The 21,418-nt window shown below is 44.1% G+C and overlaps 1 protein-coding gene across 2 annotated transcripts in view; it reads left to right on the top strand.

Annotated features, from left to right (window-relative positions):
• ATF7 (activating transcription factor 7) overlaps positions 1–21,418 on the top strand; it is a 106,545-nt gene that overhangs the window by 63,009 nt on the left and 22,118 nt on the right. For both annotated transcript variants that reach the window (XM_074935756.1, XM_074935757.1), the window contains exons 3-10: positions 4,043–4,139; positions 7,855–7,973; positions 11,200–11,334; positions 12,610–12,767; positions 15,928–16,027; positions 17,284–17,397; positions 18,740–18,892; positions 20,611–20,808. In XM_074935756.1, coding sequence (XP_074791857.1) covers positions 4,043–4,139; positions 7,855–7,973; positions 11,200–11,334; positions 12,610–12,767; positions 15,928–16,027; positions 17,284–17,397; positions 18,740–18,892; positions 20,611–20,808 — 1,074 coding nt within the window. The remainder of the gene's footprint in view (positions 1–4,042; positions 4,140–7,854; positions 7,974–11,199; positions 11,335–12,609; positions 12,768–15,927; positions 16,028–17,283; positions 17,398–18,739; positions 18,893–20,610; positions 20,809–21,418) is intronic.

Below are 21,418 nucleotides of genomic sequence, written 5' to 3'. Positions count from 1 at the left end.
CACCTTACAAACATCAGTGAATTTATTCTCATAACCCGTCAGTCAGACAGAGAATTATTCTAATCATTTTACAGAAAGGGGAAAGATGAAGTTACTTGCCCAAGGTCACATAGGGAGTCTGTGGCAGATCTGGGAACCCAAAGCTTCAGAACCTTAACCACAAGCTCATTCTTCCTTATTATTAGCAACTAAAAGGCCATTCTGTTATGAGAATTAAAGCGAGGGTGGGAGGAGGGGCAGGTGAGCTTCCTGAATAGAGCTTGGCTTTCTTTGAATGTTAACTACTTCTGACTCATTGTATCCACCCTATGCTCCCTGATGCATCTAGTGTAAGCAGTGCCCGTAAATTTACTACTGCAATAAAGGGCATGTTTTAATTCACTGTGAACGGTGTCCATCAAGATATTTATACCCCTGCTATGCCATTAGCATGGTATCTGAGTGCTGCAAAATCATTTGTGACACTGTAGTTAGTTAGGTTGGGTCAACATTTCATTTTCCCACTATTAACAAGGGTTTATTAATTTAGCTGTAAAAACGTATTGTGGGCCGCAGCTTGGTGCAAGAGATCTCGGCTCCCGGTCTTTTTTCATTCCAATGAAAATGTGCTGTCTGCTCACACTTTCACTTAAAATTTCCTTTTACAAGTGTATTCTGTGGCACAGTTTGCAGCCTTGTAATTTAGACCCATTATGTTTTTTTTTTCCCCAAGGAGCTAATGCATTTCATAGTTGGAGTTCCTTTCTTCTTAAATTTACTTGAAAAATAGGTCTTTAAGGCCAACAGATTTCTGGATGTGTATGTTAAGCTATTGGGCTTGACACAACAGATTTAAAGGCACTTTGAGAACTACTTCCATGCCAAATGCAGTCTACCATTTTCCTCTTCATTACAGAGCTTGCCCCCCAAAAACTATTGGTCCCAGCATGCGCCACCTTGATGTTTGTCCCCTGGCTGCATTATATCCTGGGATTTGCAGGTTGTCCTAACAAGCAGCCAGCGTAGCTCTCCCATTGCCTGTATCAGTTTTTTGTGGGCTTTGTAAGCGCAGGCTAAGGGCAAAGTCCTTGCTTTTCTTTTCTTACTCATTCCTATTGAGTTGACAGGAGTTTTGCCTGTGTAAAGACCTATGGTTTGGCCCAGTGTACTTATTCTCTAGCTCCTTATTACATTACTGAAATGTTCAGCCCATCGGGAGTTATTGTAGCTTTTTAAATAAACATTTTAAAATTAGTGCATTTAAAATTACCAAAATGTTTATTCCGTGGGCCTGTCACGGCCTGTTGGATAAAGAATGCAAACTTTCCAACCTAATATGCCCCAAATCTGTCTTCTCTGGAAAACTTTTACTGTTTCTTGGGTAAATAAATGCAGATACTTGTTTACCCAAACTCTAAATAACCATGCACACACTAAATACATTGTACCAGAGGAACTATGGGTCTCTTGTAAGAGCATGCGGGGCCAAATGCAGCCTGGAGACTCCTAAAAATGAGCCTGGAACTGCAGGAGGATGAAGCTTCTCCACTGAAGTTGTGTAATCTAGTGAATTCAACTGCCGTCTTTCAAGGAAGAGAGAAATGCAAATACTTATGTCTGTGTGCATTTATTTTTAAAATGTAAATTTATACACCAGTCAGGTAATGGCACTGCAGCTTGGCCTGCAAGGGCCACATTTGAAATAGTGGGGTACCCCTAGTCTCTTGGGTTTTCTGTCATAAGCTGTTTTTTTTCTCCCCTGCTTGATGCATATTTAATGTTTATATCGCACTAACAACCCAGAAACTCCTAACAAGGCCTTGATCTTGATGTCGTAGCCTCTGTACAAACACATTTAAACACGTGATCCTTGCCCCAAAGAGCTGACAATCTACATCTTCTTAATTTGGGGACAGGAGGGAAACAGCCAACTTCAGGCTGAAATAACACGGAGGATGTGACAGATGCTGATGGAAGCAAATTAAATATTAAAGCTGATGCTGTGGCTGTAACTCATTGTTTGTTTTTTGTTATCCTCCACTTACTTTCCCCTCTGTGTTAAATGACATGATTTAGGACTGAAGTGCCAGCTTTCAGCCTCTAGGTTTTGGTGTTTGGAAATATACGTAGAGAGATATATTGTGTCTCTGAGCATTTATGTGTAGAGGAAGAGAGCACTCCAAAGCCTGTAAGACCACATAAAGATGTTACATAGAGCTGTAATGCAGAACAAAAACATGAAAAGTGCCCTAAAAATTCCCAAGATGGAACAAGACACGATAACTGGCAATTAAAATAAATTCTAGAGTACCAAAGCTGCAGAACCCAAATCACAGTTGACTAAAAGGCCTGGCTCTTCCAGAGTGTGGCATAGTTTTTAGGTGGCTACAGAGATCTCATTACTGGAGCACACTGAGCTATAATGTGATGTTACCACACTTTCTTTAAAACTCATTGCCACATAACCATCCTTTATGGAAAATAAATACCCTTGATTCCCACTCCCAATGGCTTCTAGTCTTCTTGCTGCTGCTTGCAGTCTCGTCAGACTTAAAAAAAAACAAAAACAAAACCTTTCCACTTTTTTATCTAGCACCAGATTGTAGTGTCAAAGAAACAGGACTTGGACCTGTGGGGTTTCATTTTTGGTGTAACTGCATTTTTACCATGTAAAGCCACTGCTGAAATAGTGGCAGTCTTGCTTCTAGATACAGATTTGAAACTCCTTTCCCCCTGCCCACATGTATTCTTTCTTTCTCTTCTGTTATAATAAAGGAAAAATAAACTTTTTGTTTTGTGTAAATATTAATACCTATGTTTCTCTTCCCCCCACTATTATAAACCTCCTCTCAGCAATGCTTATTAAGGAAAGCTACAGGGTCAACATGTAGCTTTCAGGGACATGCATCTACTTGGAAAAGAATCTAGACCCAAATGAGCATATAGAGATCAAACTACCGGTTTGCGCTTTAGCTAGTTCACAGAAACAGGTGTTCTTTTTCTTTTTTCCTTTTCCCTTTTCTTATAAAATTCTCTGCGATGCAGCAGCTATTTCTAAAAGCAAGAGAATGTTAGAACAATACTGCACAGCTACTGGATGAATAAAAATCCTGCAGTATGGCCCCATGAAATGCTCTGAAGCTAACAGTTTGTCGCAGTCTATTAGGAGAGGCGCAATCCATCCTCTGGTCTTTATTATTATTTAGCTTAACTCTTTCTCTCCTTTTGTACCTTTTTATTTCAAAAAGGCAGAAATTGAGACAATGATTTAAAAAACGAGTCCGCACGTAACGCTCCTCCAGGAACAAGAAGGGGGTGAATCCCTTTGTTTGGTTTTAAATGAGACTGCCGTATCCCCAATACTCCCCTTATCCTCTCGAGCTATTGAAACAAAGCCAAGTTCAGCAGCAGCACCCAAAAGCCCTTGCATGCACTTTTATTCTGTAATTATGCTGCAGGTGGAATTTAGATGGCATCTTTATTGCGCTTGAAATGTGTCCTCCTGGTTCTGTGGGAGCAGCATTTGTGCAACTGTGCTCCTCCATGCCGTTAGAAATAGCCATTGGGCATCGATCTCAGGCAGTCTCGCTCTGTCCTGCTCCATAAAACCTGGGCCCGAATTGCCTTGCGGATGCCAGTTCCATTACACATGATCCAAGAAGTTAACTGATCCCCCTAATAGTGAATAATTTATCTCTCCATTAGGCAGTAATAAAGTGGTACACTTCACAGAGCACTGCGGTGAGAATAATTTGCATTTCCTCTTTTGGTTACAAGCGACTGCATGGCCCCCACCATTTTTTTTTATATTTAAAATTTGATTGTTCAAAATATTTTTCCCTGTTCACCAGAAGCCAACATAATGGCTTTTTCATTTAGAGCGATGTGCTCACATGCCGCTTCTCAAACAATCTGTCCTGTTCTGTTTTTGCTTAATGCTATGTAGCGATTATGTTACAGCCTCTCTCAGGTGGCTTTCTTCCCTCCCTTTCTCCACCCCACCTCCACTGCAGGAAGTACCATAAAATGCATTTATTCACTCTTTTAAATTGTTTCATTTCAGAGGTTTACAAACGAGGACCACCTGGCGGTTCATAAACACAAGCATGAGATGACATTGAAATTTGGTCCTTCTAGAACCGATTCAGTCATCATAGCAGGTATGTGCTGCTCAATCCTGGTCAGCTCTGAAAATGGTACACATTAATATAGCCTGACTGTAAGATTAATACCAGGGACCAGATGTACTGAAAAACGTCTCTACCGCCCATAAAAAGCTCTTGTGATCTGCATTTAATCAGGGGGAAAGGAAAGCCAGAGGCTGCTTCCAAGTTTCTACTTTTTTCATTTTTTATGGTAGTATCAGGTTTTGTAGGATTATTATTATTTTTTTTTTATACTCACCCTTTTTATCAAGACTCTGGAAGATTTACAGACAAAAGGTCTTTCACATTTCTTCGTGCACTTTGAGGATGATGAACAAAAGCCGACAAACTCAGTTTCCTCTCCTCAGCCCAGGTGTCAATTTTCTTGAGCTTTTAGGCTGGCAGTTAATAAATTAAAACTCCATCTAGTGCATTGGCTACTGCCGAGAGTGCATTTGTGAAGCCCAAATGAGTTGCTCTGGAATTACTCTACATAGTCCATGCAGCCTTTATAAGATTTGAGAAAAATGTACATGGCTGTCTGACAGCAGATCATTGCCAGTTATGGATATTCTCCCACCCTGTCAATCCTCCTGCATTTTGGTTTCTTAAAAGGGAGCAGGGATTGTGTCACCCATTGAATGAAACTGCTGTTATATTGAAAATGTGAAGGGAAGAGGAAATCTTTTTTCTTTTCTTTTTTAATTTTATTTCAAAGACTTCATGTGAGAGCCCAGTTTGATTTCTCCTGGGGGCAGAGGGGAGCTCACTAAATGGGCAAACACTGTCACCAGATTTGGGGCTGAGGAAAGCAGTTGCAACTCAGTCCACTTCTTACGGCCATGTAATTAATCACTACATAGGGTGGATCTTTACTGAGTTTATCTACTTTGGGGAAATTTGTGGTAAAGGCAGAAAATGCTTCCTAGTGGGGGACATATTGTAGTATCCATAGAGAAGTGTTGGAATAGTTGTAAATCAGATTGTATAGAACCCTGGCCAGGAAATGCTGGGATGAATATTGAAGATACTTGGATAGTATTCCTTTCATTCTGTGAAGTTGGAGGCTAAGGGAGACTGCATGGTGCGCAAAGAATGTTCTTTCTCCATTGCCCTACCTCCCCAAAAGGGATATGGAGGACGGGTTGTAGTTTTCATTTGATAACTCTGAAGTATAAACTGGCCAACCAGTGATTTGGGGATTGCAAATTAATAATGATCAATTACGTTTTAGATTTTCTCAGCTCTGACTAAGGTCCTATCTACACTATAGAAAGAAACGTGTAAATACAGGATTCTGTTTCTGTTAGCGGTGTTCATGATTTAGCATGTATCTTGTTTCCTGGGTGAGCAGAAAGTCTGTTATAATCATCCATGTTGTACCATAGGTCTTGACTCATTTTTCTAATGCAATAATAATAGGGTTTTCTGTCCATTCAAGAATACAAGAAAAATAGCATTACACAGCTACATCACACCTGACTCTAACTGAGATTCATATTGGCACATGGTTCCTTCTGTCTTGCAGTCTGAAAAGATTAGGCTGTAGAACTGCTTGTCTACACAAGTAAGTCTTCTCTTCACTGCTAAACAAGGTGTATCTGTTGGTTTTTTTGTAAACCTCGGAGTAGCTAATGTTTGAGATATCCCAACATAAAACCACAGTGAAGGCAGGGCACTTTTGTTTTTACTTTGAGGTAAAATAGGTGAGAAAAGCAGTATACCCGTCCTTGGGGTTGACCTTGTTTACTTTGCCGTAAAAATGAAGTGCTGGTCTTCACTGTGTTTACCGCAGCCCTGAACTCATTAGTTACCCCAAGGTTTAAAAAAAAAAAACACACACACACACACACACTTTTTTTTAGCCATGAAAACTGGGCCTAAAAAATGCAGAAAAGACTGAGTCATGTCTTAACACTGTGTGGATACTACTGCATTGCAACCAGGTCCAAAAGCCTTTTCTGTTTGATATTTATGTGGTAAGTAAAGGACTGTTGGTAGGGCCTTCCCAAATTCATGGCCCTGAAAAACACATCACAGACAATGAAATCTGGTCTTTTGTATACTTTTACTCTATACAAAACAGATTACACGGGGTAGACCAGCGTTTCTCAAACTGGGGGTCCTGACCCAAAAGGGGGCTGTGGGGGGGGTCACAAGGTCATTGTAGGGGGGTCGCGGTATTGCCACCCTTACTTCTGCACTGCCTTCAGAGCTGGGTGGCCAAAGAGCGGCAACCACTAGCCAAGGGCCCAGCTCTGAAGGCAGCAGCACAAAAGTAAGGGTGGCAGTATTGTGACCCTCGAACAATAACCTTGCAACCCCCTCACAGCCCCCTTTTGGGTCAGGACCCCTACAGTTACAGCACCGTGAAATTTCAGATTTAAATATCTGAAATCATGACATTTACCATTTTAAAAATCCTATGACTGTGAAATTTACCAAAATGGACCATGAATTTGGTAGGGCCCTAACTATTGGAGGTCTTTATGAATACCGAAGAGCACATTAGTTATAAGCAGCTGGATCTAGGACAAAGCATAATTTCCTGTGTTCATAAATCCTTCGTAGGACAAACACCATTTACAGAAATGTTGACACTTCCGTTTCTTATTGATAGCCCCTGTTTTTGTGCTGGGTGGTTGATACAAGGTGGCCTCCACTGAAAGACAGGAGGTACAAGTTTTCTCTTGTAGCAACTCTGAAGTAAAGCAGAAAAGGGCTGTTTTCCTTAAGCTTCCATCATCAACAAGCAAACAACTTTCTGCTTGATCGATTCAAACGGAATAATATGCTAGTGATGGGCTCTTGTTAATAACTGGACTACTGACTAACATCACAAGCAGAAATGAAACTGACTGCGTGAGCTGTTCTGGATAATCAGGAGACTTTCTGCTGTGTAGACTGAGCTTCAATTACAAGCTGAATTGTGGCTCCATGGCCAGCTATATTAATATTGTAGCAAACTGGCCATTTCAGTCTTGCAGAGAGATGATTATAGTGAACTAAGGTGCTGGTGGAGGTAATTTGCACTTCTGTATGGCCTTCTATGCCAAGGATTTCAGAGTAACTTTGTGCACGCTAATTAATCCTCAGCAATTCCTGTGAGCTGGGTAACATCCCTATTTTAGAGATGGAGACACTAACGCACAGAGAGGGTTAGTGACTTGCCCAAGTCAGTGCCAGGGCAGTTACTTTAAAAATCACAGTACTATGAGGAATTTCTGCTTCTTCAGACTATTCTTTTTTTCTTTTTTTTTCTTTCTTTCTTTCTTTCTTTCTTTCTTTCTTTCTTTCTTTTTTTTTTTTTTTTAAATCTATCATCTTGAGGGACATGCACAAAACATTCTGCTTCCCTGCAGCACCAATTCAGCAACAACTACCCTGCACTGATGCCAGGGTAAGCCCTGTTTTTAAATAAGGAAGGTGCAACAATACATTGTTTTCAGTTGTTGTGATCTCAGTGCAATTTGAAATACGTTATTTTTGTTAATGCCACAATATTTGCTGAAAGGACAAAATTAACAGAAAAGTATTGTCGCTTGCTTTGTGAACACAAACAAAAATCCTAGATGAAAAAATCCAAGCTTCCTAAAATAACACAACTGAATCTAAATGTTAGGTGTATATTCCTGGTTTGTCTTGTCCTGTGAGATGAATAGAGTGGTTAAAATTAATCCTGTGACCTCACTTTGATTCTTTTGTGTTTTTTTTGTTGCAATCTGAACAGATCAGACTCCAACTCCAACCCGTTTTTTGAAGAACTGTGAGGAGGTGGGGCTCTTCAATGAATTGGCCAGTTCCTTTGAGCACGAGTTTAAGAAAGCCACAGAGGATGATGAGAAAAAGGCAAGAGGCAGAAACTGCCATTCCAATAAAACTGAAACATTCACAGATTGCAGGGGCTGAAGAGGGAATTATGCTGTTCTGATGAAAGGCATATGTTGTAGGGTAACGAAGTGTTGTTGTCTCATAGATTTAATACGCTCAATCACATAATTTATTTAGTAACTTGCGTGACTCTGGCTGTGCTACAGTCTGAGTCCCAGTTAGATCTGATTTTAATAACCTTTTGTTACTACAGCTTCCCCCCAACCCCCGCCTTTTTTTTTTTAAAGCAGTACCCACAATATCTGATCTCACATGTCCTGGCAAAGGAATGCCTGAGAAGTACCAGTACCTTGTTAACCCCTTAGGCTCTGATCCAAAGCCCACTGGGCATCTCTTCATTGATTTAAAAATCATTAAAGAGCAGTTCCCAAAGCTATGTCTTAAAGGCATGGTTGTGGAAATAACCTTTCTGACCATGTTCTGCCTTTCCTGTCTCCAAAGGATAGGAAAGAAGCCAAGCTTTTGTTGTGTACTTCTTGAGTTCTGAACAGTTGCATGCTGCATACAAATAGAGTGGAGGTTCCATGACAGAGTAAGAGTTTATAGATCTAGAAGACAGCAAGATCTCAAGCAACTTAAGAGATTCTTTCCAACCCCTTCCATCACTGAATAGCAGCTGATGCATATTGTACAACTGCATTGGTATTTTTTAGACTGGCTTTTAAGTTTATGAAATTGGTATATGTATGTACATTTGTACATACACGCGCAATTGGCAGCTGTGTTCAGAAACACGGCTGCATAAATCTGTTCAAATATAACAAGTTCAGAGTTAAAGTGGAAAATTTTGTCATTCACTCACTCATTGAGTACCAGGTGTCTTTCAAATATTCGTTGATCTTGCATCCTGCATGTGCTGCAGGCCGAGGCACAGTGCGGTGGCGTGTCATGCTTAACTCTGAGTTCCCTGCCTTTCATTAGCTACAGCCCAGAACTTTAATATTCTTTGAGGGTAGCTAGATTTTGTGGTTTTGTGTATAAATGGTTGAGCAACCCACAGTCTAGCCAGTCATTTTATATGTAAGACCACCCATCTCCTATGCTGCCTAATAGCTATAGTTAGGATTCTTAGACTTCTGGGTGTTTTGCTTTTTGCCTTTTTTTTTTTTTTTTTAAACTGCAGTCAAGATATTTCCAGCATCAGCCAGGAGAATGCAGCAACTCAAAGCTTTGGCTGGCTTCAGGCGTAGGGAAAGAATTATCCCTCCTAGAAGGGCCCTGCACACACTAGAGCTCAGACCCAGATGGTTTGTCGCTCAGTGAGCCTGGCTAGCGATGCATTTGTGAGATGCTTTGAACACTTTGCTAAGTTGAGCCCAGTTACTGCTGTTTTGTTTTGTCCTGCTGTTCCAAGGGTGGCCTGGACACCAGCATGTGCATGTTAATTAAAAACATTGGCATAGTGGGGGCTCCCGTGGAGGCATTTTAAGTGGTTTGAAACGTTCCTGAATTTTAATCCTTTCTCTTCTGTGATTTAACGGTGAAACGTCCCTGCTTAAGAGGGCAAGTAAATGGTTACTTCATGTATTGAAGGCAAGGCTGCTGCGTAACTCGGCTATAACAGGGGCCCTCTAGGGCAATGCCATTCAACTAGAGAGATGGCTCATCAGGGAGAAGAGCCATAGATGCCTATTTTGACTCTATTTCAATTCCCCATCCCACAATGATATAGTGTCCCCCCTGTGACTTGGCTTTTTGCCACTCAGACGCATCTTCTCTTTCTTCTCCTATTCCTTGGTGCCTGCTGCAGAGGCTTGGCTACTTAGCTCTCCCCAGCAGACTCACGTAAGAGCTGCTTCTGATGTCCCTGGCCTTTATGGGATCCATGAACTCCATAAGAGCTAGGGTACTGAAGGAGCCACATCCAACTCTAGAGCCACAGGCTAAGTGTCTCTTGCCTTTAGAACGGGGTGGACAAACTTTTTGGCCCAAGGGCCACATCTGGGTATGGAAATTGTATGGCGGGCCATGAATGCTCATGAAATTGGGGGTGGGGCTGGGGATGAGGGGGTTGGGGTGCAGGAGGGTGCTCCGGGCTGGGACCGAGGGGTTTCGAGGGCGGAAGGGGTTCAGGCTCCAGGCAGCACTTACCTCAGGCAGCTCCCAGAAGCAGTGGCATGTTCCCTCTCTGGCTCCTACATGCTGCCCCGTCCACAGGTGCTGCCCCTGCAGCTCCCATTGGCCATAATTCCTGGCCAATAGGAGCTGCCGGGGTGGCGACAGGGTGTGGAGCCCCCTGGCTGCCCCTTTGCATAGGAGCTGGAGCGGGGACATGCCACTGCTTCTGGGAGCCAAGCAGAGCCTCGGCACGCGCGGAGTGGGGCAAGCCCCCAGCCCCGCTCCCTGGTTGCAGCGCCAGAGCAGGACAAGCCCGAGACCCTGCTCCCCGGAAGGAGCTCGAGGGCTGGATTAAAACGTCTGAAGGGCTGGATGTGGCCCCTGGGCCGTAGTTTGACCACCCCTGATTTAGAAGTCTGCACTGTACACAAAAAGGCCCCTGTCCCTTGACAGGTCTGTTTCTGTTGTTTGCCTGCATGTGCCACCAACTAGGCAGTTCCCTCATGCTGTCATGAGTGCGTTTGCCTCACCCTTCTTCTGGGCAGAGTCTGGGGGAGCTAAGAAGTCATTGCTAACTAGTTAAAATAGGGCATATAGTACCCTTGAAAACTGGTGTGCTGGTGGGTTGCCATATTCAAGCATATGGTTAGGTTTTATTTTAATGGGGTGCTCATAGGTATTTAATACCTTGCATGGCTCTTTGTTTACTTTTGATGATTGGTCAATAAAATAATTGAGGCTGATTTATACACTGCTTTACAGCTCTTCTGTGAATGAAAGTGCCTTCTGTAACTTGCAGGCATTTGACTTTGTTACCTGTTCTACTTAGCGGAGCCTTTTTACTAGTAATAAGAATTCCATGTGTATGTGTTACTGAGGAACCACAAAGCACTGGCCTTCTGGCCCAGGGGATGTCTGGTTTTTGTTCTTTGTTTGTACAGCACCTACCACCCTGGGGCCCTGGTCCAGGACTATGGTTTCTAGGTGCCATGGGAATGCAAATAATTAAAAAAGCCTTTGGTAGGTGCTGCTAGGTGCAGCTAGGCAGTGGCCCTGGAAACTAGTTGTGTGTTTCACTAGTGGTATGAAGTAACTTTCATTTAATGATTTAATCTTTTCCCATTAGAATGCTGGGCCCCTGGACATGTCTCTGCCCTCAACCCCAGACATCAAAATAAAAGAGGAGGAGCCAGTTGAGGTGGATTCTTCCCCTCCAGACAGTCCTGTATCCAGTCCGCAATCCCCACAGATCACAGAGAAGGTAGGTTTCCTGGGCCATTCCCACTGGCTGTAATTTACCTCTTTCACCAGGAGAACTGATTCTAACTATGATAGAATATGCTCTTTCTTCACTTAACTGTCAAGGCTTGAATTGAAGGTTCTGTTCCCCTCCTTAAGCAGGAGAGTGAAGAACTGATTTTACATTAAGACAGATTGTCGTCCTTAAGTTTCCACATAAATTCCAAAAATGAACTGCTACCTTTTTTTAAAAAAAACCTGAGAAGTCACGTTCCTGGGAAGGCTGGCATCATACTAACGGGGGGTAAATCTGAGGGGGTTTTGCAGTCACTTGGGCATGGGTGATCAAGCCTTGTGGTTGGAGCAGGAGCTATGCCTAATGGTCAGAGCTGAGGGTCAAAACCAAAGACCGCATCAGCTACCAAGCCGAAGGTCCGAGCCGGAGACGAAGTCAGGTGCCAGGCCAAGGGTCTGAGCCGGAGACAGCGTCGGGATAAGGCAGAGGAGCAGGAAATGGGAGCACACGGGTCTGGGATGGGAAGATAGGAACCAGGAGCAGGCAGGGAAGCAGGAACTGGGAGCAGGCAGAAATGCAGGGCTCAGGAGTCAGGTAAGCAGAAGGGGTCCGCAGTGGCAGCTAGCCAAAGATTCCTCTAGTTGCTCGGACAACTTCCTGTTTTTAAGTCCTTGTTCATATTGTACTCCTTAGCCAATAGGGGAGCTTTGGGGGCAGGCTAGTCCTTCTCTGGATCCTTCGCTAGTTACTCAGGTGAGCTGCTGGGTTGCAGTTGTGGCCTGAATGCTACCTGTGGGCCCAGGTTTGAGGACTGGGATCCCTCACAGGTTTCTTCAGATGAGAAGAATCACTGAATAAGTTAAGCAATTTTTATAGGGATGGGTCCACTGTGCCCTGGTGATTGTTGTAGTGGCCTAGAACATGCACTTGTAGAATAATATAGGTGGCAAAACTGCTGGTTGCATAATTACGCTTTGTACGTATCCCAGCTTGGGCTGGAGCCACTAGTTTTTAGAGGAGGAGGAGTGTCTAACAATTTCTGCAGGACTCTGGGGGTCGGGACTTTGGGGTTCTATTCCTGGCTCTGCCACTGAATCACTGTGACCTTGGGTAAGTCCCTTCCCCGCTCTGTGTCCGTTTCCCTATTGGGGTGTTGTGAAAGTTGGTTTAATGTTTCTTGATCACTCAGATTCTCAGAAGAAAGATGTGAGAGAAGGGCACATTATTATGATGAGGCTGATAAAGTATCTGTCCTTACTTTTGTTTGTTGATTCTCTTTAGGAGATCACTTCAAAGCCTGTTATAATTTCTACTCCTACTCCAACCATCATGCGTCCAGGGTCACTGCCACTACATTTGGGATATGACCCGCTACAACCCACTCTTCCCTCCCCTACCTCTGTCATCACCCAGGCTCCACCTTCCAACAGACAGCTTGGGTAAGAAAGATGCTAAGACTTGGACCAAGATTTTAAAAATTTGGTGTCTAAAGTCAGGCTTTTAGTTCTGTATTTAAGTGCCGAAACGTGACCTGATTGTCAAAAGCGCTGAGCTATGTGCAACTTCCACTGCAGTTCCATGTATAACTGTAAACGCTGTCATGAGAACTAGTTATAACATAAATTAAACATTTATGGGGCAATCCCAGGGAAAGTAAAACAGTCCAGTCCTGATATCCTTCCACTGGCAATGCCTTCACTGCCTGTAATATAGGCAGTGAATATTGTAATGTTTTGCCAGAGGATCATGAGTTGCCTTTGCTACCTGATTAAAAGGATAAGACTTAGATAAAACTGCAAAGTTGTTGAATCTTTAATGGCTTTGGGATTTTCCAATACAGCTGTTGCTTCTGAAGTGAAGCCTCTACAACCTTTTGGCCTCCTTCAAAGTCCGGTTTTGCTTCTGTAGCTATTTGTTTTCAGATAACCCAATGATCTGCTCTTCTTGCCGCTGGAATAATCTAGACTTGAGGGTCAAGAGCATTCAGTGAAGTGGTTATGAGCGCATTGCATTGTGGGGTAGTTTCAACTTTATATATAAAAGGAAGGCGCCTAAGTGATCCAGGAAATACATTACAATGGGCCTTCAGGAGAGGTATATTTAGCCCTTGCTCTGTTCTTTGGTGTCAGGATGCTTCTGTTGTGCCATGGTTGTTACTTCTTTCTAATTACCCTCTTTGGATCTGGGTCTTTGCATTAACAAGGCCATTTTTTTGGCTGCCAATTCATATTTTTGTGTGTTTGTTTTGACCCCTTGGCACCATCAGTCCAGACTTCCTGACGGAAAGTTCTAAATCCTGTCTCCAGGCACCCTAAGGGTTAAATGATTGTCTTTGTGTTTTGAAAGAGTATTGTGTTTGTTTTCCATAAACTAGACTCAAGCTCAGGTGTAATGCTGTCTTCTGGAATTGAAGCACCAGAGCATTGCCCTGCTTGGAGAAATAAAATCAGAACAGTCCATGTATTGAAGCTACAAAGTTAGGCCTGTAGTGCAACTCGCAGGGATGTCAGTGGGACAGAGAATGAGGGCAGGGTATGAACTTTCTGTAGCTAAACTTTTACACTGGGATTTTCAAAGTGGCCTGAAGGATCTGGATTCCCAGATTCTGTGAGAATTGAATGTCCAGATTCCCTACATGGCTTTGAAAGTCCCACCCCTAGTCGGTAAAGGTATGAACTTGAATCTGGCCCAATTTACCCCCTATGACTTTCACTCCCATCCCATCTCGCCATTACCTCAGCACAGACCCCACAGTGTAAATGTTCTTAGCTTAGCCAGCAGCGGCCCATCATCCCTCTCATCAGGGCTAGGAAGAAGGGATGGTAGCAGTGGATTTTCTCGCCATTCCCCAGATGCCTGCTTAGCACCAGCCCTGCTCTTCCTCTCCTAGCTGTTCTCTCTGCCTCCATCTTATGCTGTCATGAGCAGGGGAGGAATAGGAGAATCTCCCATAATAAAAAATAGGGGAAAATGCAAGGAGAACAGTTTTTTTTTGTCTCCGCTCTGTCCTGACCATGTCAGTTCAGAAGCCACTCTTTCTTCCCTCTCCCACACTCTTTGGACAGGGACTTTTCAAATGGTGGGCCCAGACATGGTGGAGTCAGAGGGAGAGAGGACATTACTGCAAGTCATCATTCTTAAATAGTAGGTTTCAGAGTAGCAGCCATGTTAGTCTGTATCCGCAAAAAGAAAAGGAGGACTTGTGGCACCTTAGAGACTAACACATTTATTTGAGCATAAGCTTTTGTGAGCTACAGCTCACTTCATTGCCCAATGAAGTGAGCTGTAGCTCACGAAAGCTTATGCTCAAATAAATTTGTTAGTCTCTAAGGTGCCATGAGTGCCGCAAGTACTCCTTTTCTTTTTTCTTAAATAGTAGTGCACTCTACGATTGAGGCAGGCTGCCCCCATCCCTTATTTGTCACTGCATTCAGAAGCTGGATAAGCACATTAGCCGGGTGTTTCTGCAAAATGATCAGCAGGGGGAAAGGTTGTTGGCATTTTTACCTGTCGTTATTAGCCTTCAGCGTAAACACCCCATGGCAGTGAATGGAGCTCTTCATGTTTCTCAGACCTACTATCTCAGGCGTTCTGCAAACAGTGCTGTCTGTTTAGGATGTTTTCTCTGAGGGTTAGCAGTGTTTTTAAATGAAAGTTAAATTAATGCACAACCTCATTCTGCCATGAGGGCTGTATTAATGCAACTGTCTAGCCAGAAATTTATCAATATGTAGGAACAGTTGATCTAGTACCCCAGCCTGCCTCGTGCTTCTGTGGATATACCAGTAGAGGGCACCAGAGCAGCAGCTGGACTCCACTGAATAGCCCAGCAGCTACAGCAGAGCATCAAGGGCACTTTTACGTGTCCTGGTGAATGAGCCCATGTGCCAGCACGGAGTGTTACATCGCTCCCCTGAAAACTGTGACTGAAACCCAGCATTGGTTCTGTTTGCTTTGCTGTGTGTTTTGGAGCAGAGCTTCTGTTTGCACTGGCACAGGGAGAACTCACGGTGAACTAATTCCTCCTTCTCCTAAAACAGAGAGCTCAATGTGTAATATTTGGTTATCCTCGCCCTCTGTTCAAATGTGTCCAGCTTATTAAAGTCCAACATCCCTTCATAGGGGCATCTGGTCTTTGTGCTTTAACAGCCTTATGCTTTTTGGCAAGCAGGCACGCAAGCTTACATAGAGGAGTTAAATAAGGAGAGTCGTAATTCTTCCATCAGCATGTCCTGCCAGCACCAAGCAACAAATGGTTGTCAGACAACTTTGCCTGGATACCCAAAATGTGATGTTAGCACACGTCAGTTAATACATGTTAAGAATCTCAGGTAGACAAGGCAATGTATACTTTAACACATGCTAAACTAGGCTTTAATTTGATCAATTTAGCACATGCTAAAGGCGCTGCACTTTGTCTATGCTAGACTTTTAAAACATGTAAGTTAGCCTGTGTTAGCTAACATAATGCCTTAAATCCTAGTCTAGACAAGGCTAGAAATCGCCTGTATCTTGGTGGGGTTGGGTGGGGCTAGTTAGTCTTGTCTGTACAGTATAAACTTGAATTGACATATGTGAGCTTGAATTGTGTTTCTCCAGGTCTCCTACAGGCTCCCTCCCACTTGTCATGCACCTTGCGAATGGACAGACTATGCCTGTCCTCCCTGGCCCTCCTGTACAGATGCCTTCTGTTATATCGGTAAGAGAAACTTCCAGCACATTCTCTGTGGTAAAGGAGGGGACAGTTTTTCTCCTGCCCAACATATGCAGATGCTTTCATTTGCAAAATTAAAATACATCTACCCCTCTGTGTGAGATAAGCCTGAAGTGGAAGTGGGCAAGGGCTGATGCTAGCAAGGTAATAATAACATGCCAGTGACACTAGAGGGCAATAAGGCTGAAAAATAAAGCCTGGTCTGGGCAGATGGCTCACACCATTGATCCAGGACTGGGAACTGCAGGATCCCTGATTAGTTGGTTGCATTTGGAACGGAATGCCTCAGTTGAAACCATTCGAGCTTACAGAGAACATGTTAATCTTTGCAGGCCAGGAAAGCCGCCCCAGCCTGGGCAGTGCGCGAAATGGTAATTTATATTTAACACTGCAGGTTTTACTTCAGCCTAAGGAGAATTTTTCAGGGTATGAAATTCACAAATAAATATACCTTCTGGTGGGCTTGTGTGTGTTGAGTGAGTCAGCCTGTGCAAATCCCGTGTCTCCTGCTTGGCGGGTATTTTGTGTACTGAGTGGGTAATTCCAATATACTAGTTCCTCAGGTAGTAGGACTGCTGAGGTTGCAATCCACCGGGGGGGATAGGGGGATGCACGTCTGAATGGCCAGTGTGCTAAGAGTTTGGCATGTAGGACATCTCCGTATTTTCTTGAAGTATAACTCATGCTCCTAGCACCTTTCATCAAAGTATTTCAGTGTGTCTTATAAAACAGAACTAACGCTCCATTTCCCCTGTTTAGGTAAGCCAGGCAAATATGCCTGTTTTACAGATGGGGAAGCTAAAACTTAACCAGGGTGTTGCTGCAAGTCCATGTTAGAGCTGGGCATAGAACCCAGATGCCCCAGTTTTCCCATTCCTCTAATGGCCACCTGGCAGCATTGCACCCTTTGGGGTACAGGTTTTCTGGGTGTGAGGGAAATGAGAGACCTTTCACGATATTTTGCCACCAAGTATATTTCACTTTCTGTCCTCAGCTATTGGTTGCCATTGCTGCGTTCTCTTAAATAGCAGCTGTGGCCACCACAGAGGTGACTGCCCACCTTTGAGTGACTGACGAAACAGTCCCCGTGGCCGTAGTTTATAAAGTTTGTCAAACGTTCTAGGCTCTCTGCATTAAAGATGCTTTGTCAAGTGATTATTATGATGCCATTTCATGCAGGACGCTTCCAGTAGCAATGACATAACTTCTCAAAATGTGTGTGCTCTTCTCTCTACATGTAGCTGGCTAGGCCAGTGTCCATGGTGCCCAACATTCCTGGTATTCCTGGTCCACCCATCAACAGCAGTGGTTCCATTTCACCATCAGGCCTTCCAGTGCACTCTGAGGCTAAAATGGTGAGTTCCAGAACATAGAGAGAAGCCTATTGACCTGTGCCAGGGGAGATTGCTTTGGGGGATATATTCATAGAATTGTCGTAAAATCCTTCACTTATCTCCGTTAGACCCTCCAGAAAAGAGTGTGTTTAGAATCTCTATACTCATGACCCCTCATCCTTCTAAAGAGACACCAAAAGCTCTTGAATAGATAAGCCCAAATTAGTGAGCTTAGACTGCTCCCCACTGAAATCCTTTGCAGCAGTAAGAGTATCTTAAACCATTGTAGGAACACTGAGAGCAGGTGTTATAAATATATAAGACTATTAAGTTGTTCTTCATTAAATCACCCAGCACCGCCCGTCTGCCATATGGACCTTACGTATTATTGTCAAGGCAAAGATTCCTGATCCCATCTTAAATATGGGACACGTTGTAAAGCAGTGGATTCCTGTTCCAGTATGACAGATGGGGGCAGGGAGGAGAGAGCCAAGAGGGGAGCGGCTGTGGTGTAGTGATCTGGCAGAGTACTCTAGTAATGGTTTTCAGTGGGACGCTCTTCCAACTGTAGATTTATGAAGGAATTTCTTTCTCCGCTTCCCCGGCTCTTACAGCACAAGTGCTCGGTGCACACAGGAGGAAGAAGGAAAGTAGGGATGAGGCGGAGGGAAAAGTAAGTTTGGATACAAAGATGGTGAAACCACGTTTGTCTTGCTGAAATAATATTAGAGTGGACTTGTTTGCAGTCAGGGCTTCCACGTTATTATATGCTCCAGTGCTGCAGAGACCTTGGTGCTTCCAGTAACTGCTACTACAATTCCACACTAGCTAGGCATTTGCAAAAATTCATTCTGCATTCATGTACTGAGCTGAAACTAGAACCATTGTGGGGGATAGGAGGGTAAGGATTCTTAAACTCTGTTATGTGTGTGTAACAATATGCCCATGCTTCAGTCTCCTTTCATCTGGGTCAGTGATTATGTTAGTGAAGACCTCCCTCCTGTGTCCCTCCCCATGTGTCAGACCCACCTCTTAGCATCTGAAGGCTGTTCAGTCTCCACAGTCCATTTGGTCCATTGTCCTTCTGCAGAGACTGCCAGCTGGGGAGCTGATGAGTGCCAATTGCTGTAGTCATTTTGTGATGCAGACACCTGTCTGTTCTGAACTGGATTGAGAACCACCATCTATCTTCACGTGGGCCACCCAACACCTGCCAGATGATAACAGCTTTTGGCTGGATTTGAATCCTCCTTTGAAGAGCGTGAAGAATAAGTTATGTTAGGGCCTGTGTCTCCGAAGCGAATGGAGAAGGCTGGTTAAAAGCACTGAATCCCATTGATAGTTTTGTTCTCTCATTTTACAGAGACTGAAGGCCAGCCTGACGCACCAGGTTTCTTCCTCACTGAATGGCAGCAGCATGGTTGTGGGGTCAGCAAGCACGATGGTGACCTCACGTCCAGAGCAGGGTCAGATACTTCTCCAGCACCCAGATGCACCTTCTCCCGCTCAGCCACAGGTCTGCTCCTTCTTAATCTTTGAAGATATGATGGCTTAAGATGATGATGGAGGAAGCAAAGATACTGGGAGTTCTAGTCTGCTAGGAAAGGAGTGGGGAATAACCTCATGAATCTGTCACTCTCTGCTCAGACCTATATGCTTTCCAGAGCTGTGGGGTTTGGGGGTGGGGTTGTTGGGGGTTGGGGTTTAATGTGTGTGAAACACTCCTTTTTGTAGTTTCTGTTACCATCACTGTCAAACAGTGCAAGTTAGACTTAGGCAACAGGCACAGTTACTTGATGTGTTCTGGAGTTTAGAAAGAGTGTTTTGCTGTCTTCTTTCCTTTTTAATTACTAGGGTTAAACACTCCCCTCTTAGGCAATCAACCCCACTTGCTCCTGCCAGCTAACCAAATGCCAGCCTTCCATCAGAACTGCCACCTGCTCCATCAGTTAGACAGGCTTCCAAAAGTTTAATATCCATATGCTGTCTGACAGTGAGTAGTGAAGTGTAACTGTGCTCTCACATTGTGGCTGTGTAATTATAGAGCCTATGCAGTAGTGCTGGGAGGACTGAGTCTGGGGTGATTTGTCCTTGTTGGTTTTTCCTTTGTTCCCTCAGAATACAGCAGGAGATTGCAGTGTTACAGAATCCACTCTTAAATGCCTGTCAGACTTTGTACAATGATGTTAGAGCACAGCTGAAGATTGGCTGTGTTACACAAAAGCCCGTATTCCCTTGCAATAGTGTTGTGTATATCTGTAAAGATGGCTCTGTTGAGTTGTTTCCCTCTCACATTGTAACCTGTGGTAAGTTCCAACAATATGAAGCTGAATAGTCCTTATTTTTTTCTTTTTTTAACTTTTTTTTTGACTGAGGCAGATGCTAGGGGCTGAATTCTAGCGCTGGTGGAAATAAGGATTAAACCAGACGTGCTCTGCAGGCTTCTCCCTCAGAACTCCTCCCTGGCCACGGTTCCAACCAGCATTGCCTCCTGCCCATCCATGATACTAACTCCGCTCCTCACCCTCCCAGCCTCCCTGCTGTTCTACTCTTGAGCCATTTGTCCTTGTAAATTGGGGTGGTGACTTTGTGATATGGACAAATATCTACTGAAGATCAGTCTGAGGCCAATCAACTTCTTTTCACTTAATGAGCTGAGGTGGGATTTAAACTGTAGTCTCGCTAGAAAAGTGAGCATATTTAATCCACTGCAAGAAATACTGTCTGCTTCCTCTCCTAAACCCATAATATTCAAATCATCCTGACACCGAGATAGTCGCTCAGAACTGAAACTTCATTGTGCATCTAGGACATATTGCCCATCCATCAACACATGTCACAAGATTCGGTGCTTGGGAGGAAGGATGGGCTTTTGGATAAGGTGCAGGACTGAGAATCAGGGAAGCTGGGTCTCCATCAGAGACTCCCAGCGTGACCCTAAGCGAGTCACTTAATCTCTCTCCCTCACTTTCCCTGTCTGTAGAATAAGTCTCAACAAATCTGTTTGGACCTAATTCATTAATGTCGGTAAAGTACCTTGAGAACACTGGAAGCTGCTGTGGAAAAATGGAGTGTTTTTTAGTTTCAGAATCAGCATCTGACGGATCCTACATCCTGACTCTCCAAGCCAATTGGAATTTGCTCTGGACTCAGTACAATCAGCGTGGATAACTGTCTGGTTTAATCAAGTGTGTGTTTGTTTCAGTAATTCTCTTCCTTCTGTCCTAACTCCAGGTTTCCCCTGCTCAGCCCACGCCTAGCACTGGTGGCCGGCGGAGACGCACGATGGATGAAGACCCAGATGAGCGCAGGCAACGTTTCCTGGAGCGGAACCGCGCTGCAGCCTCTCGTTGCCGTCAGAAACGCAAGCTGTGGGTGTCTTCCCTGGAAAAGAAAGCAGAGGAACTCACGACACAGAACATCCAGCTGAGTGTGAGTATGTAACTGTGGAGTCAGAGTCCATCTGCTTGGCCGCATTGTGTCCTCCACTCCAAGGAGGACGTTTTTACCGTGGTGCCAGAGGCACTGTGTGCTCTGGTGGTGGTCTTTAGTCTGTGAGAAACCAGAATCCCTAGGGACAAGTGGCTAGAAATGTTGCAGAGTTTTTTTTGTAAGATGTTTATTTTTTCTGTGCTTGATTCGCAAAGGCTTGTGTATGTGCCTCTGGCAATGGAAACGAGTATTTATAAAGGACCATCAAGTCCTGGATAAGCCAAAGGTGAAAGAAAAGGAGCAAGTGGAATTTTGTACCAGCATTTCCAACCCCCTCCGCCGCACACAATAAATAAGAGCTGCGCACCCAGTCTTGCCCTGAAAAGGATGAAGCGGGTAAGGGAGAATTTAGCATTGTGCCCTGCCACTCATCCTCTCAAGACTGCACCGTGGAACATTCAGCTGCTCCAGCAACGTAAGATAGGTGCTGGAACAGTGCAAAGGCACCAGGAAGCTGGTGTATCCTAACTGAAGACTCCCCTAACTTGGGAAGAGCTGTCAACTGGCACAAAGTCAGTGTAACTGGTTTCTGCTCTATTTTCCGCTGCTT

The sequence above is a fragment of the Natator depressus genome, chromosome 20 (genome assembly GCF_965152275.1).
Source record: "Natator depressus isolate rNatDep1 chromosome 20, rNatDep2.hap1, whole genome shotgun sequence".
NCBI classification, from domain to species: domain Eukaryota; kingdom Metazoa; phylum Chordata; order Testudines; family Cheloniidae; genus Natator; species Natator depressus.
The sequence above is the reverse complement of the archived record's forward strand: the minus strand, read 5'-3'. Positions and strand labels throughout refer to the sequence as shown.